This window comes from Cuculus canorus, chromosome 4 (assembly GCF_017976375.1).
Source record: "Cuculus canorus isolate bCucCan1 chromosome 4, bCucCan1.pri, whole genome shotgun sequence".
NCBI classification, from domain to species: Eukaryota; Metazoa; Chordata; class Aves; order Cuculiformes; family Cuculidae; genus Cuculus; species Cuculus canorus.
The window spans coordinates 46193620-46211634 of record NC_071404.1 but is presented as its reverse complement, the minus strand read 5'-3'; the positions used below and the strand labels follow the sequence as shown (position 1 = coordinate 46211634).

The 18015-nt window shown below is 38.8% G+C and overlaps 1 protein-coding gene across 1 annotated transcript; it reads right to left on the bottom strand.

Annotated features, from left to right (window-relative positions):
- Positions 1–1839: 1839 nt before the first annotated feature.
- Positions 1840–17390, bottom strand: PLRG1 (pleiotropic regulator 1). Its single transcript, XM_054065971.1, has 15 exons — positions 17265–17390; positions 14814–14920; positions 13534–13676; positions 13233–13286; positions 12686–12779; positions 12192–12282; positions 11893–11994; positions 9928–10020; positions 9439–9588; positions 9218–9319; positions 8641–8743; positions 7939–8047; positions 6327–6466; positions 3904–4097; positions 1840–2897 (listed from the first exon to the last, which is right to left on the bottom strand). Exons 1-15 carry the CDS (start codon positions 17271–17273, stop codon positions 2838–2840), a joined length of 1551 nt encoding a protein of 516 aa, XP_053921946.1. The 5' UTR covers positions 17274–17390; the 3' UTR covers positions 1840–2837.
- Positions 17391–18015: the final 625 nt, after the last annotated feature.

Sequence of the window (18015 nt, the reverse complement as noted above, 5' to 3'; positions counted from 1 at the left end):
TTGTTGTTCTTACTCCAAAATCCAAAATGGAAAAAAGACATGAAATCATATTGTATTGAAGGTTTATTGATGGCTAAATTGCTGTCACTTAAATCAGGCATAGCACTTTAATTGTTTTCTAACAGAATGAAAAAGAAACTGGCTATTATTTACTTCTGTAAGCCTTTAAGTCGCCAAGACATACTGTTGTGCACAACTTTCACACTGCCATCGACAGCATTCTAGCTGCATAGCTGATGTTTTATGCTTTAGTACACAGGAAAGAGTGATCTTAAAATTTGTCACTTTTAGCAGTTACATTTTTAATTACATAACAAAGAACACTTTCTTACTTCTCTGCAACAATGTACAGTATAAAACAAACCCCAAAGTTTGTGGTAGAAATGATTTGATCATATACAGGAGACATCAAACTTTATGAAATAAGTGACAATAATTATTTTGCGAGATTAGATTCCAGTTCAACATCACTTTAACTGACATTGCAGTGTGGCATTTTCCAGAAGCACGGATAGTACATCCAATGGACCAGATCCTCCTCTTTAGCTTCATCTGATGACTTACGTGGTCAAGTCTAATGTCACTATGTCCTACACAATCAGATACATGTGTATCACAACTCACTATCCAGGCTTACTTTGCACTACAGAAGCATTTAAATGAAATTTATAATCTTAATGTGTCATAAACAGTGCTTATAAAAGGATGTGCAATGATATTCACAATACTGTCAAGTGGAAGAAAAAAACTGCACTGAAGTAAAACATTAAAGAATACAATTATAACAAAAAATCAGACATAGATTTGGGACAGCATATTATGGAGCCAAAAAGGACAAGTATTAGTCCAATAATAATGCATAGCGTTTAATTTGCAAGCCAGATCTTCACCCAGGGCACACAAAGAATGCCCTGGTAATCACTGCCCCATGCTAGCAGATTCCTGCAGAATTTCAGGAAGAAACATGGGTTCTGCAGGAGACTTTTTGATCTCTCTCTTCAAAGGAATAAACAGTGAAATAAACACGGTTTTTTGCGGAAAAGTGCCAGAGAAGATGCACTACAACTGTGAGCTAAAGAATTCCAATTTCCCCTTCCCAATCTGCAACAAATAACCCATCTCCTTTTTCAAGTTACTCCTCTGCACTCTGGTTTCCTGCAGAGGATTTATCTGTGAGCGAGAAAATTCTGTGTTACCCCAATGCTTCATCATTTTCTGGAACGAAATATTAGCAGCAGTATAAAACACGCATAAGCCACAACCTGTATTTTCCCCCATTATGTTAGTTAAAATAAAAACAGCTGTAATAAAGACATAGAAAAAAAAAATCAAATTATCATCCAAAAAACCCCCACGTTTAATCCAACTTGTAAATACCAAATACTCCCTTTTCTTTTTTGTGAAGCTTTAGACAACACCTATCAACCAAAATTCAGTTATTTATGCAGCACAGACTGCATTAAAACAAAACTGTTAAACATTCAAATTATAAATACAAGACCTCCTGCACATCATAAAAGAAAAGACAAAAATTCCCATAACATAAACAACTCTTAGTTTTACTTGTTTTCATAAGTTACATCGCAAAAACTGTAATTTCTCTAACATAAATCCCAGATTTGAAAGAAGTTGGACTGGCAGAGAATAGAAATAATCATTGTGAACTGCTTACTATCAATGCTGTCTCAACAGAACAGTTCTCAGCTTCTACCCAGCACGACACTCACCACTGCAGGTATTAATACCACCAGCAAAGTTGCCAACAACTGAATGGCTCGGTGACTTAACGCTTTTCTCCTCCCATGAAGAGGATGTGCTTTAGAGCAGCACAGACAGCACAGATAAGCTGTAGCAAGGAGGCTTACACGTTTACTGCTGGTTATGTGACTGTAAACAAAATGCAAGATTTGTCCCTTCAGGAGTACAAGTGATCTTTCAGCAATTTTTTTATTAATTTTAATTTCCTTCCTAACATCACAAGCTGACAGCAATATGTAAAATTTATGCTGGAATGACTTAAGAGCTTTTCCTCTTAAGAGCTCAATTTTAAGCATTGACAATACTCTAACATCATGTATGCTTTGGATAACTACTAAAACAACCCAGGTGATTTACAAAGTCAGTCAACTTCTCCTAACCCTGTAGCAACTGAAGATCTTGATTCGCAGTGGTCCTTGCTACAAAAGGTCTGCTCTGAAGTGAAACGAGTGAAGACAAGTAGTTGCAGATGAAAGCTTTCCTACCGAAAGAAACACTTTGAAGATCCATTTCACTCAATAACACAGGACTGGCAATGCTCAGTGCCTGTGTTTATAAAGCAAACTATGTTGTTATGATATTGTCCTGCTTCTTCCGTCGTTACTTATTACTTTGTAATTGAGTATATATACTGTTCCATTACAGTATATACTTAGCATATGTAGAGTAAACAGTACTGGTCTAAAAATCTAAAAGCGTCACTCAAGAAATTTCCAGTAGATGGCTTCTCTGCATAAATTTGCAGTTAATTCGGAGTCAAGCAGGGCTCTTTCAGAAAATCCAGTCAAAATATTTTTAGACTTGCACTCAACAGATTCATAGAAAGAGTAAGCACTTGCACATCTGTCCTTTTCATGAACTATGCATGCTCCATAAAGAGAAAGTTAACAACTGAAAATGGTTTGCTGGGACCACACCAAAAAGAGACAAAAGGAAAGAGAAATCAAATTTATTATAAAACACATTGAAATAGCAATGACTTAGGTGATGTCCCACTCTACTGTTCTAGGCAGAACAAGATGTGACTGAATGCTCTCAGGAAAGCCAAAACAAAATTACAGCATAGATACATTGCCGCACTAAAATCGCTTTCTCTTGATAATCTCTGGTTTCCAGCTGACAGGATGAGTCTCTTCAGTCTAAGGGGAAAGAAGAAAAATCTCATAAGGATGATTAGCTTGTAATTCACCTTAACTAGGCGAATTACCCTTAACTACTAGGGTTTAGTTTAAAATAGTACTCACATAGTATATATATTCTATTTCATGTAACATCATAATTACCTAATCTGCTATGTATTTAACCAAATGAAAATTTATACCATCCCACTGTCTGAAGCATATGACAAGACTCATTCTGGTTTGGTTTTTTTGTGCAACAAGGACACAAAAATCAGGTTGCTAATGGCATTTGAAAAACACAGTGATCGAAGCACAGGAATAGGAATTCCAGACTAAGACCTTGCAGCAATATCTACCTCGGCAGATGGCAGTATCAGCAGATGCCAGAGTCTACAGTTTTCTTGATTGGAAAATGGATAAAACTTTCCTTATTCCTTTATATCTAAGAGTTGCTGCAAGTCTAATTAATGAAAAAATTCCAACATTTAATGAATATCCTTATGTTCTTTATATGGAAATCATTCTCCAATAAACTATCCAATAATCCATTGTTTTCGCCATTAGTAAATGGATCCAGATTTGAGAATAAGCTTGAAAATAAGCCATGTACTCTGAATTCTAAAAACTGTCAAGTCAAATGATAGTTCTAGTTCACATACAGAAGTACAATAAATCTTTGAAATGTAATCTTTTTGCCAATTCCCATGTTTTAATTGATATGGTCATACACGATCTCTTAGTGGCTTCAAACAGTATGTACATTATTGTATTAAGATTTCTACAAACTTTTATCACAAAGGACTTTTACAGAAGACGTGAGATATATTTGTACTCTAGCAGTTCATAAGAAGCTAGGAGTGCAGAACCTAGCTGTTGTCCTTTTAACCCTCACATCCGCATTGCTTTCAAATTTCAAAAACAGTGATTACACAAGCCTGTGTAATATCTCTTATTGATAGATGTAACATTTGTTTAAAATTATTTGATTTCATCAAAAGTATATTGAAAAGACACTTCTACATACCGCAGTCTCATCTTCTTTGTATACTTTTATGGTTTTATCAGCTTCAGCAGTTAACAATCTGCTTTCTGACTGGTCAAAAACACAAGCAAATATTCCCGATTCACTGTCCAAAGAGCCTGGCTGTACGGCTGCATGTACTCTCTGGAAATTGTACCCAGTTCTCCAGTCCCAAAGATGCATAGTACCATTATCAGCTAAGAAAAAACAAACATACTTAGTATTTGAACGATTTTCTATAGGTTTTCTAAAAACAGTATAATGAACACCTAATTAATACATCATGAACACATCAGCTATAACATTCATGTAGAATAACTCAGCATACTACTCAATTTTCTACTGGTTTCCCCTCTTAGTCAATAGGTGCTGATCCTGTTCAATGTGCTGGATGGAAGCTTCCTCAAAATATCATCCAGTTCTGCATCACATAACCCAGAGAGAGAATACACTACATCACAAGGCAATTGCAGCAAGTTGCTTCAGAAGCACATTAGGGACTGGCATTCTGAATAGCAAGCACCCAGTTCAGTTCCTCGACTAAAGTTGAATAGAGGTGTCACCCTGTCAAAAAAGATTACAGACATCATGGAGCCTGTAAGGGGACATAAGCTTAATGCGTGCAGAGGTTCTATGTCAAATACAGATTGAACCACTGCCAGTATTACTGCTACTGGCATCAGCTCAGGGTATTCACAGCAATTTGAACTCTGTATTCAGAAGGATGATCTCAAATTAAGTTTTTCAGTTACAAAAACCACCCCCTTCCATTGTCTAATCAAAACAGATCTATTAAACATTTCTCCACAGCTGCCAGGTAGACAAGAAATTGAGATGTTTCAAGATGAGCGTTTGTACAGTAAACTACTCCAAGGTAACCACAACCTATTTTAATTCAGCATCAACTTCGAAGTTCCTGTAGATAATATGAGGATGTAAAGTGGGAGGAAATCAATATTCAAATTTTAATTTTTTAAAAAGTCACAAATATATATTACTGAAATTATAGGTTTTTCATGTGGAGAAGAAACAGGTTTTTCTAAAGCCTCAACTACTACTAACACAAAAAAGTCCTACAAAGACCTTCTATAAGTGTCTTCAAATTAATAAAGAATTAAATATTAATTAAATAGGACAATCTTGTGATTAAGCAACTGGTACAGGACCTCAGAGATTTGTGTTTACCCTCCTGCTTTAACTCCATTTTCCGATGCAATCTCAGGCTGTTTCTTTCTCTAGAACTCACCTCTCAAACTATAAAATTAGCACTTCCTTCTTCTACACTACTTATTTATTTCCTGCTTATAACAGCATCTACACTAAAAACACGCTTAGCATCTCCCTACTATGTAGACCTAATGCCTTAATGAAAAGATCTGATTTCATTTGGGATTTCTAGAAGCTACTTTCAAAAAAGCTTGTCACTAAGAAAGGCCTACATATGTACTTCATCTTGTACAAACAAAACCCTCAGAGACATCACAGTTTACAGTTTCAGTAACAGATACTTCCACCAGAATATTATCATTACAGGGCTTGGGTAACTAATATATATATAAATAAATAAATAATTATATATACACCTGCAATACGAGATAAGCATTCTGACAAAATTATTCACAATGATATACAGTAAGCATTCAAGATTCCCCTCTTACCTTCACAACACACATACATTAGCATGAACTAGTAGTTCCAAGACTTTGGGAACTCCAAGGCCACTAACAATACTCTAACGAATCAGATAGTTATTAAATCCTTGATGCTTTTAAGTGAAAGAATCAATGTGTCACAGACGCAAACCCCTCCCATAGGCACTAGAACCAAGTGGCTGGCTTCTTACTTTCAGAACACTTGATCATATACTATTTCTCAGTAAACATGGTTTTGATTCACAGAACCAAACAAAACGTAGAGATTAGCTATCAGTCTTTTAAATGTTGCATATATAACATCAGAAAACATGTGCAAAAACTTCAGAACAACAGAACTCGTGCATCTGTACTCCATAAAAAAACAAAACAGGGAAGAGTTCACATATCCTCTATCCATTCTCACTGCACTAACATGTACTGAGAGAGCAGTCAAGAAAGAACCAGATATCTTCCAGGTAGCTTCCAATTTCAACATCATTCCTAAGGGGACATTATTGATTCAGACTGAGGAGCTCATAGAGAATGGGCTCTGGAGCCTTGCAGCAGCAGGCAACTAAGAAGAGGAAATCTCTTCCCTACAGATTAGTAGGAATCCTTTCAAACACATTTTTTGTGTACAGCTCAGTAACAATGACTATGAAATCAAGTTGTATGCTGTAGCAGCCTTAGAGGCCCAGACAAAGGAGAGCCCAGCGAGCCCTTTTGTCTAAGGATCTCCAGTCTTGGGTGGAGTGGAGAGGGGAAATATGAACATGTATTTCTTATTTTTACCTCCAGATACCAGAACGCCATCGGAATTTACAGCTAGTGTGTTGATAATAGCATTGTGACCCGGAAGGTTCTGAATGAAGTTTCCATCTGGGAATTTCCACTGCTTAATATTATCTGGAGAACCAGATGCAAATGTGTAACTGGAAGAAAATAAGAACAGTACATTAAAGCTCAAAATAGTTATACGGATAGCAGAAGTCCTTCACTGAAACTACTGTTAAATGCTAGTTGCAAAGTTATTTAATACTAAATTGCTTTTCTGACATTTTTACTTCACATAAAATGAAGCAATCTTATGAAGCAAAGAATTACCTATTTGTTTCCCTTCTGTTCCACAGACTACCTAAACTTTAAATCCTATGTCATATACGATGTTAATACACAAACAAATATTAAAAATGCAATTAAGCTCTTGCTTTTCTTGGCAAATTTTCAGGTAAAAGGCCACCACCAACAAAGGTATCAGGAAGGGAAGCAGCAAATCCCAAACAAGAACCAGTATTGGCTAGTGTTCCACAACTAAACAACCAAGGATAATGTACTACAAAAAAAAGTGAACTATGAAATTCAGAATATTTTCTTGAGTTACCCCAAAATAATCAATTCCCTAATTTTAACACGTGCAAGCCATTACAAGGTTATTTGGGTAGCACATGCAAATTTCTGTAGAAATAATTTCAATTGCCACAATGGCTAAACAATTTGACTATTTAATAAATCATTCAAATAAAAAAAACGGATTAGGAAAAAACATTAGAATACTAGAAAAATATTGAAATACTGAACAATAAAAAAATCCTAGGCTGACAGTTGCTACTGTGATAAAAACACTTCAAGTTTTTTTCCCAGAGTGGTATGATTGATCAATCTAAAAGCAGATTTTCATTAATTTTTTTTTTCAGAACAGAAGTAAAACTAGGGCTTTTCTCTGGTACAGCTAACAGGTATATCATAAGACTCTTATGAGTTTTCAGGTATACAGACTGGATCCAAATTTTCTCCCATCAAAGATACTGCAGCTCTATGCAAATTGCTTTTCTCCACTGTTTCAATGGCGATTTATCTAAACAGACAACTGCTGATGCATCAAATTACAGCATCTAAATTCAGGTCAATTCCAGCAACCCCTTCAAAGAATAAATACTGTCAAGAAGTTTCTTTTAAAGGCCAATTAGATTGAAGCGTCTTGTGCAGTGAATCACATATTAGAAAAAATTCCCTTTGTATCAATCGCTGTCTCCTTTAGCATTATTCACATATGTGCCATTTCGCAAAACCACTTTCTGCTAACAATCATTCAGTTACATATTTATTATCAGCCTTAAAAGCCCAGCGTTGCTCATCTCTCTAAGAATGCAGAGGCACATACATAAGAAATTCTGTGGGATATAACCATTCTCAGGATTCCTAATGCACACAAATTCTAATACCTGGGGAGCACAATCAGTGTAGTAAAGATACTTGAGAACCAGTAAGCACATTTTACAGCATTCTAAGCTCATCAGTTTTTTATATTATTATGCCTACCATTCTAAATCATCACTCCCATTGGCTTTCTGTCACCATCCAATGTTATAAACGGGGAAAGTATAAAAGAATAAGGAAAACTTACTGTCTTGGATGTAGCACTACTGCTCTTACAGATTTCTTGTGATTTGTTAAAGTAACACGAGTTTTTCCTGCCACTAAATCCCAGAGTCGTATGGTAGTATCATGACTGCCTGCAATGAGAAGAAAATAAAAAGCTAGAATCAATGTGATGATTTCTACATCATTATTATTATTTTGATAAGGCAGTCAAATCTTTACATGTCAAAGACAAAAATATTACCCTTGTTATGAAAATACGATGCTAATGCTACCTCAGAAGAGAACAATGCTGTGTTGTAATAGTCTTTTTATGCAGCTCGAAATTGAAGAACAAAGTAATTATACAACAAAGCTACATTTTGACACATTGAGAAAGAAGATTAACTTTATATTTAACCACAGTGCCAGACACTTCTTCAGTCAGTTGAGGAGAACTGTGAAATATGACAGAAAATTCAAGTCCCAATACACATTAAAAAAAGAGTAAACACCAGAAACAAAGGCAGTTCAGAAAAACATTCAAATAATGCATAGCTATATTTGCTTAAATATACCTTTAATAGTACGAAATAACCATTGCATGGCCCGTTTTCAGCAGAAAACTAGTAAAAGAAATTCAATAAATTAACAGAGACAACGCTATGAACCTCACATAACTACTGAGCAAATACATTCATGATTATGTTTTACAGTAACGTTACTTGTGCAATCATGCCCACTATACCTGTAATAACTTGTGGTTCTGCAGCTTGACACTTCACTGTTGCTACTGCATTTGTGTGTCCTGATAGTGTGTGCACACTGGCTTTCGTCCTCACATCCCAAATCTACAAATTCACAATAAGTCACAAAGTTCAATAATAGTTACATATTCAACATTTAAGGCACTGTCATTGATTATACGAATTCCCTGCCATAGTTCTACAGATTAAAACAATGGCATTAGGTTGTATTTTTCATCCAACAATTCATCACACAACTGTCTCCAGTAACAAATTTTAAGGGAAGCCTGAATTTCTAGACGTTCAGGTAACTTAAAAAGTCACCATAAAACCACACTATGTTCTAAATACTAAGTGATTCTACACATAGGATTTAGTCTACTTTCTAGACTAAGAAATAAAATATTCTCCTGGACACTGCATTTTTGAGTATTATCAACCACACAAGATAACGTAAGTCATCTGAGTATTTTTATCTTGATCCACGTCAACTTTTATTAAGTATTCACTTTCACAAACCGAAAATGTTGAAACAGGCTGACATATCAAGATGTTAAAATGTAACAATGCTATACTTACTCGTGCTGTTGAATCTCTGCTACACGTTACCAATACATCTATTGTTGGATGCAGGTCTAAACCATAGACAGCACTTAGATGACCATGGTAATGTCTGATAACCTAGATGAACAAAAAAGTGTACACTCACTTTAAATGGATTTTGGGAAGAATATTCTAAATGCTTTGATTTTTGTATTTGCCATCACCAATTAATTCCAACTGCAGAAACTACAGCTTACCTTATTGTATTCAAGATCCCAGCATTTCACTTGTTTGTCTTCTCCACAAGAAAAGAGGTATGGACTTCTTGCACTTACTATCACCCCTCGTACAGTACTGATGTGTCCCGTCAGAGACAGTTTCAATTTGCCACTAGCAAGGTCCCAGATCTGCATCAAAATAAGTACTTTGAGGTAGACAAGCAAAGGCTACATAGTGATAGTCTGGATAAATAGCCCAGATGTAATAGATCCTGCTGCAATTTAAGGTAAAAATTACAACAAAGGTTTGCTCTCCAGCTACTACCACACAATAATGAAATCTCAAGAAGTAATACTCTACAAATCCTCTACAGCTAGGTAATAAAAGAAAAAAAATGTTCTGCAATTCATTATTCTGTAAGCTGTAACCAAGAAGTATTTTCCAAGGGCCGAAGATATTTTTAAATAACCGAAGAACCAAACAAACATTCCCCACAAAATTTGCTGGCGATTTCTTCAACTTCTTACCTTAATAGTTCTGTCAGCTGAGCCAGTAACAAACCACTGGTTTCCTGGTTCTACTGCAATACATCTCACCCAGCCCAGGTGACCACTGATAACCTTTAGAAAAACCAAAAATTTTTCTAAATGAGAAACAGTACACATCTGTCAATATAACTCTCATTCTCCAACACTGGAATTTGTTAGTATCCATTAAGAAACACGTTCCCCAAAAATTCAAATGTAAAATTAGATCTGAAGAGAGCTTGATTTCTACTTCAGTTAAATGAAGAGACCACTAGAAATTTACATGTCATACACCAACCAGACTCAGGGAAAGCGCAGTACAGAAAGACCCTACTCCTATAAGCAACTTTTTCAAATCTTCCGAGAGTCTTTAACACTGTGGCTTAACACTTGAGGCTTTGCAAAGAAAAAACATATTTAAGCAGAAGTTCCGCATGCTGCTGTATAGTGCTTATACAATAACAGCTGAGGAACAATTCTGTAAAATCTTGGCTATTAAACCACACCAGCACATAACAGCAACCTCTTAAAGCATGCCACCTCCTTTTCCCAAATATGGAGTAACATGAATACATCAAGAGCTTTCTAATAAACTGGAGATGGATCTCACAAGAAAAGCTCTACCAATATGGCTTGCTTATAACAGCCTTTCTGCTTCCCTAATTTCCCCAAAGTCAGACAGCTAAAATCAAAACCCACGCTTGGTTTGATTGGATGTCATATTTCACGTACTGTCATACAAGTCATTTCAAAAGATCTAAAACACAACAAAAGCTCTTAGGCAGAAATACTTCGGAAAGCTAAAGTGGATTCTTCTGAACAGATGAGACCACAGCCATGAACATTTGAGACAGCTGTCTATATTTCTTCGTAGTCTAGGAAAAGAAACGCATTCCCAGGCCAGAAAGCTAAGAAATAATTCATATGACCTATTTTAAGTCCCCATCTTTCAGAAATTACTTCAAACCAAGCTTAGGAAGACCAGTTAAAATGTAGGCAGTGCAAAAGATTAGATGAAACCCACATTTGGTGTTCCCATCTATGCTTCTACTTCCAAGTTGCTTGAACAAGACTCCATTCTGTTGAGCAAGGATTTTGAAAGCAAGCCTCCACTAAAATTGCTGACGTACCATTAGTATGAATTGAATTGTAATTACAGTCTCTCTCTGAAAATAAAGTGCTCCTAACAAGTAGGCATATTTCATTTGTTTGCTTTAAATCTTTCATGGGTTTATCTTATTAGCAAAAGATGTACAAGTTCAAATAGACCCACTTGAAAAATTTAAAGTATCTGAACCAATACACATGCTTATTTTCCCTTCAACTCAGCTACCCTGCCATGCTCATCACCAAAATGTTTAGCGATAGCCCTTTCCCCAATATTTCCTACTAGTACTCCGTAATAAAAATAAAAGTCAAATTAGACTAATTCAAAAACAAGACTAGAAATCAAGCAATCCAAACAGCAGAGACACTTTGTGATTGAAGTCTTCACCCTTATTCCCCATCTTCACAGCAAGTAAAAGTCTGGCTGACTCAGATGCTGGCTGCTTAAAAGCTTTTTTTGCAGATTATTTCGTTATGTTAACATTGCTGGAGTATTTCTTTAACACGTTACTAGTTTCAAATTTTGCACTTTGTCTTTCAGTTCCATTATGAAAGAATCTGACAAGAACAGAAAAAATCTTTAATGAACTTATCATACTGCAGTTGAACCTACGTAAATAAAAGGCTAAAATTAATAATACCGACAAAATAACTTACTAAATGGAATGAAAAACGTTCGGAAATTAATCTCTCTTAAATTTAAGGACAGAGCGTGTGTACACAACTTAATTGCAATCACTTATCATTTGATTTCATTTTTGTGAACAAAAAGCAAAAATTCTGCTTTGAGATCTTTGTAGAACACAAAATATTCATTTACTTCCATATGCATGTTCATGCCATACATTTGTAACTCACTCTGTACAGTTTCCAAGGTGGATGCCACTGAGGTTTGGGCATGGTTGGAGCCTTCTTTGCCATTAACGCAGAATTTTTGTTCCCACCACCTTCTACCATAGCCTGTAAGTTAAAAGGAAATTTACTCTTACCACTTTGTAAGTTACTGCTTTGCCCAAAATCTAAAGCCTTCTCCCTCCAACATCTCAACATTGACTAAATTTAGTCAGTCAGGAGGTCTCCACACAACACGCTAGTGAATCCAGAATCAATATGGTGACCGTTACATGCTTTCCATATTAAATGTCCAACAAACTCACCACTGACATCCCAGGAGGCTGTGAACGCTCAGATATTCCAGCATGCCTGTAAATATCTCCCACACCAGCAGCTGTCCGATTTGCATCCAACCTAGGTTGAACAAAAGCGGCTGATGGATTGGAATCAACTTTGTCTTTCACTAAGTGATAAAGCATCACAGGCTTGCATTCAGGCAAGTGCTGTACACCTCCGAAGACAGACATCCCACAGACTCTCTGGGCAACATACTCCAGTGCCTGACCTTGAGATAAGAGACACCTACAAAGCCTCACTTTTTCCTTTTGTCTAAACAGAATTTGCCTTGTTCCAACTTCTGCCCATTGCCTCTCATGACATCCAAGAAAAAGGTGTATAGAAAAATGATGCCTGGCCAGCTTCTTAAAACATTTATAAAACAGACTATTAAAATACCCAAAGTATCTCTTACCCTGACCTGCGTTTTACCTTGAAATTCACACAGATTACAAGTGTTAAGGAAGTAACACAGCAATACCTGGACTGAGAAGCAGGAAGTGCTACGGCTAAGGACTGTGCTGCAGATTCACTAGGCATCCTCTGGACCTTAGTGTCAGCCGTCAGAGCCACACCTTGAAAAAAATAACACAGCAAAAGCAAAGACAACTGCATTAAGAAATCCTCAAAAGGATATTATACAAACACATACATCTGCCAACAAGTGCTTGTCACACCTCTAATACCTAATCCCATCATTCACGAACATTATTTTTCACACGTGACTTAAATCGATTGAAATTTTTATTTTGGCCCAAGTGCTTTCCATCTTGATTCTACGACATACACAGGTACACAATTCCTAGAGCAGAAAACAGCACTGTATATGTACCTAAATCCTCCTCCTACCCCAGAACATTTATCAGCCATGGCAGTCTGCACCTATACTATAAAGAGACTTGAATGGCGTTTCCAACTACGACGACCTATGGATTCACAGCAACAGGAAGCCTTCTCCTGCTAGGATGGAGGATGCCTAGTTCTAATAAAAAGGCAAAAATCCCATGCAAACACAGAATTTTACTTACCAGGACCAGGTGGGTATGGATGTGTACCAGTTATCAAATACTCAAGTTCTTGTCCTAAAGATCAACAAAATGCCATATTAATGATTAAATTTTGTACTGCACTGCAAATGATGCATTCAAATAGGAAACAGGGGAAGACAGAGCAGGTCACACACACAGCAGCAGAAACCAGCAATCACCTAGACAATTAAAACATGATACTTTGATTTCCCTCTTTATCTCCATTGGATCAATGTTGGGCTGCATTCTTCACATTTTACGTAACTGGACTGTCACAAAATGACACTAGGAGCAAACTAACCTTGATTTCCAGAATATTGTTTCTGTCCATAAGGATCCTCGGTGTTTGGGCCCCCTTTTTCTCTCATGTTTTCTTTAAGAGTAGGCATGTGCAGCACTGAGCCATACTCTGTACGCAGCTTGACTGCCATCTTTACTTTGTGACTGTTGGAAGAGTAAAGCATAACCTTGATTAAATCCTGATTTTTTAATTGTTTTTACATTTCAAAATATTTTAGAGGCTGTTTTATACAACTTACTCTACAATTCTATTATTTTCTTCCCTCAAGACTACATTGTTAACTCCACAGAAATATCTGAACTTCTGATTTGGACAGAGCTATCACTAACACACATCCCAGAATCCTGTGGGAATTGGCTGAGGTAGTTGCCAAGCCACTCTCCATGATATCTGAAAAGTCATGGCAGTCAGGTAAAGTCCCTGGTGACTGGAAAAAGGGAAACATTGCACTCATTTTTAGGAAGGATACAAAGGAGGACCCTGGGAACTACTGACGTGTCAGCCACACCTCTATGCTGGGGAATATCACTGGGTCCTCCTAGAAGCCATGCTAAGGCACATAGAGGATAGGGAGGTGATCAGAGACAGCCAGCATGACCACATTGAGGGCAAGTCCTACCTGACCAACACAGTGGCCTTCAATGATGGAGTGACCACAACAGTGGACAAGGGAATATCCATGGCTGTAATCTATCTGGCCTTCTCTAAGGCCTTTGCTATGCCCACCCTCCCCCTGCCCCCATCCTTCTCTTTAAATTGGAGGGATATGGATTTGATGGGTGGACTGTTTGGTAGATTAGGAATTGGCTGGATGGCCACATCCAGACAGTAGTAATCAATTGCTCAATGTTCAGAAGGAGATCAGTGATGAGTGGTATCCCACAGGGCTCTGTACTGGGACCAGTACTAAAATAACTTCATCCATGACACAAACAGTGGGATTGAGTGCACCGTCAGCACGTTTGCAGATGACACCAAGATGAGTGGTGCATTTTGCATGCCTGAGGGATGGGATGCCATCTAGAGGGACCTGGACAAGGTCAAGAAATCTGTCCATGTGAACTTCATGAGGTTAAACAAGACCAAGTGCAAGGTCTCACACCTGGGGAGGAAACATTCCAGGTTAGGTTGGATGGGGTTTGGAGCAACCTGATTTGATTGAAGGTGTCCTCGTTCACTGCAGGAGGGTTGGACTAGGTAACTGCTAACCCAAACCGTTCTATGATTCTATAATTTTGAGCTTTGAGATATACCAGTAATTCACTGATGGCAGTACTTACCTTTCTTCATCTAATAGGATAGGTTTGGCATTATCAGCTACAAACATATCATGGGTCCTCTTCAAAGATCTGAACACAAGTGTGTGCACAGAATGCTTTTGGACTTCCTAAAATAAAGAATATTTAAAGACATTCATAATTAAACGAAGAACTGAAAATGGAAACAAATTGAACTGTGTAGTAATTTCAGACTTCAGTATTGTTAGATTATAGAGCACTATTTAGTTCACAGAAAACATTGCTCTTCTTGGAAACAAAAAAAAAAGTTTCTGTTAACTGTTTTAACTCAGCGTTTACTCAAAATAAGACTCCCCTTTTTTTAGAAATTGTCAAGACTTTGAAAAGCCAAAAACTTTGATCAAACTTGCTGCACTGGCATCTATATGATAAATCCACAAGCACGCATGCTTTTTCACCTCATGCTTTCCAGTTCCCTTTTCATATGTATGCAATAAAGTAACCAATCTTGAAAACATTCCTGTAAAGTTTATGTCACCACCAACACCATAAAAAGAACAAACCACTCATCTTCTGTGCACAGTGTCACTTTACATAACCAGAACACAGTTTACTGAGATAAAACTTGGGACCAAACCTGACAAAACTAGTTAATTTAATAATTTATATTTGTTACTAAAATCCAAACATATTTAAAAATCTCATTTAGGAACTACCAAGCAGCATTAAAAAGCTATAAACTTATATAGAAATATTGCTTATCAACAGAATAACCCAGTTTTTACTAATATATTCCTCCCAATGGACAAGAAAAATAAAATCATGAAAACTCTCTGCCTACTTGTTTTAGGTACAAAACCAATGCTCTGCATGCACGTACTGGTCTGTACATCACAGAAGCAATAGCAACAAACTAGAAGCTACATTCATAACTTTTAACACTGGATATCAGTCAACTGCACAGTCTCCAAGAGTCTACATGGATGATTCTCCGTTAAGCTCCTGCGAGGTTCTGTTTTCCTGCCCTGGGAGCTACCTTACTCACTGTGACCATTGCCCTCCTAACTCAGTAGCACCTACACGCAGTTTTTTGGTCTGGCTCGGTGAGCTCCTACAGGCACCAGATATTAAGTACGAACCCAACATCTGGAATTGAGTTAAGAATTTCATACAACAGGAGAAAAAATATAAGAATTACAGTAGTTAATGACCACTCAACATCAGCTGCCAAAATCACCACACGAACAGCACATAACACCTCCTCAATAAGGAGAACACATCTCTAAGTATTTTTTGACAGAGACACCACCCCATAGAAAACAGTGAGCAGTGCCACATAGCAAACAGTCTTCCTATCTTCTTCTAAGATCCTGGCAACAACATTTGCTTTTAGAGGTTCATGATATTCACCCCACAGTAACTATTCCAAGACCTATAAAACCAGTGGCCTTCTCCCCAACCTTACTTCCAAATTCTCACATAAAAAGCTACCGTTCTCTTCATTAGCTCACAAACCTGGTAAGTCACCGAGGTTGAGCATAACAGCATCACCTTCCCAGTGCCAATTCTGCACCTAGCCTAACTATGGCAAAGCAGACCTGCCACCTGCTGCAGCCTCCTGCCCCAGCCCTATGGACCCACACTGACACAATAAGTATTTGCTATTATAAAAAGCAGAATATTTTGTATTTAAGCTCAAGTAGAGTGAGGTTTCCTCTAAGTAATTTTATTTTTTTGAAAATCAGGCAGAATGTCCCTCTGACAGCATCTTTTTTTTTTCCAAACAGTGTTTCTTCAGACACTGTTCATTCTTTAGAGATGATAACGTCTTGTGCAAAGTATGATCTGTGCCAAACAAATGCCTCTTCTTCTGTACTCACCTCTGTTTGAAGACTTTCCCTATCTCAAATACAAAGTCAAGCAGAGTTGGCTCCAAAGCTCCAAATTAGCAAGAGTTCTGACTGTTGCAAAGTTCATAATAACATTAAAAAGAGTTCTTAGAAAGTAGTGGAATAGACATAAGATTACTGAGAAAATTTACACATGTGCATGTAAGCACAAAATATATTCTGTCCTCAGCTCTCGTCTCGCTGCACACGACTGATGGAGTTGCCCAGGACTGACATAGGATGTTTGCTTTCTGAAACTCCAAAACCAGTCTTAAGACTCGTTGATCTGCCGGCATTTTCGGCATCAGCACCCCGGTCCACACGAGGCAGAGGCGACTGAAACACTCTTTCCTCGCTGCACCTCACTTTCCGCCGGGGCCGGGACGCCGCCGGGGTCCATCCCCACAGAGCCGCCTTCGTACCAAACGGGGAAGGAGGAAGGATGAGGGTAGGGGGTGAGGGCGGGTGAAAGGGGGGGGGGGGGGTGGTGAGGAGACTTGCTGCCCTGCGCCTTCCTGGGCCCAACCAGCCCCGCTGCCCCTGGCCGCGTTGTCCAGCCTCGCCCTGCGCGCCTCAGCGAGGCCCGACCACCCTCAGCGCTCACCTCCACCATGGCGCCGCTGAGCTCTCACCGCCGCAGCTCCGCTAGCACCGCTATGGAGGTACTTCCGCCGCCCGCGCCGCGCCGCACCGGAGATGACGTACTGCGAGGGGGGGGGGGGGGGGGGGGCTGGCTGGCTCAAGTAGACCGGAAGGGTCGGGGTCGGGGTCCGTTTTGGGGCGGGGCTTATGGGGCGGGGTCAGCTGGGCGTGATATATATTTGGGGGCGGTCTATCTTAAGGGCGTGACCTATCTCAGAGGCGTGGTCTTCCTTGGGGCGTGACCACGCGAATGGGGCGTGGCCTTGCGGGGCAGGGGGCGGGATTTTCCAGGGTGGTCGCCGCGGGCGGGGCTGCGGCGTGTTCGAGTCCCGCGGCCGCCGCCGGAGCCGCCCGCAAGCGGCTGACGTGGCCACTCGCTCCCGCCGCGGGGTGGGTGCTGCAGTGACGGGCAGCGACCAGGAGAGGGCAGCTTTCAGCCTTCTCAAGGGCAGCCGGTGGTGTGTGGGAGCTGGCCCGGAGCGCTGCGGGAGCGCCGGTTGCCCTCGCTGGGAATGGGGGCGTCCGGGTCAGCCTGGTTTTGTGCAAATCCTCGGCCTTTGAAATCGTTTTGGCTAGCACAGCTACAGCTTTTAAATGTTGCTTTGTGTATTCTCAAGGATAAAACCTGTTCAGGGAACCTCACAAAATGAGGGGCGGAAGGTTAAAATCATAAAATAGTTTGGGTTGGAAGGGACCTTAAAGATCATCCAGTT

Coding starts and splice junctions, on each gene's coding strand:
- PLRG1 (XM_054065971.1), bottom strand. Junction 12,780..13,232: donor TCCATACCCACCTGGTCCTG/GTAAGTAAAATT, acceptor ATTTTTTTCAAG/GTGTGGCTCTGACGGCTGAC. Junction 9,320..9,438: donor GGGATCTTGAATACAATAAG/GTAAGCTGTAGT, acceptor TTGTTCATCTAG/GTTATCAGACATTACCATGG.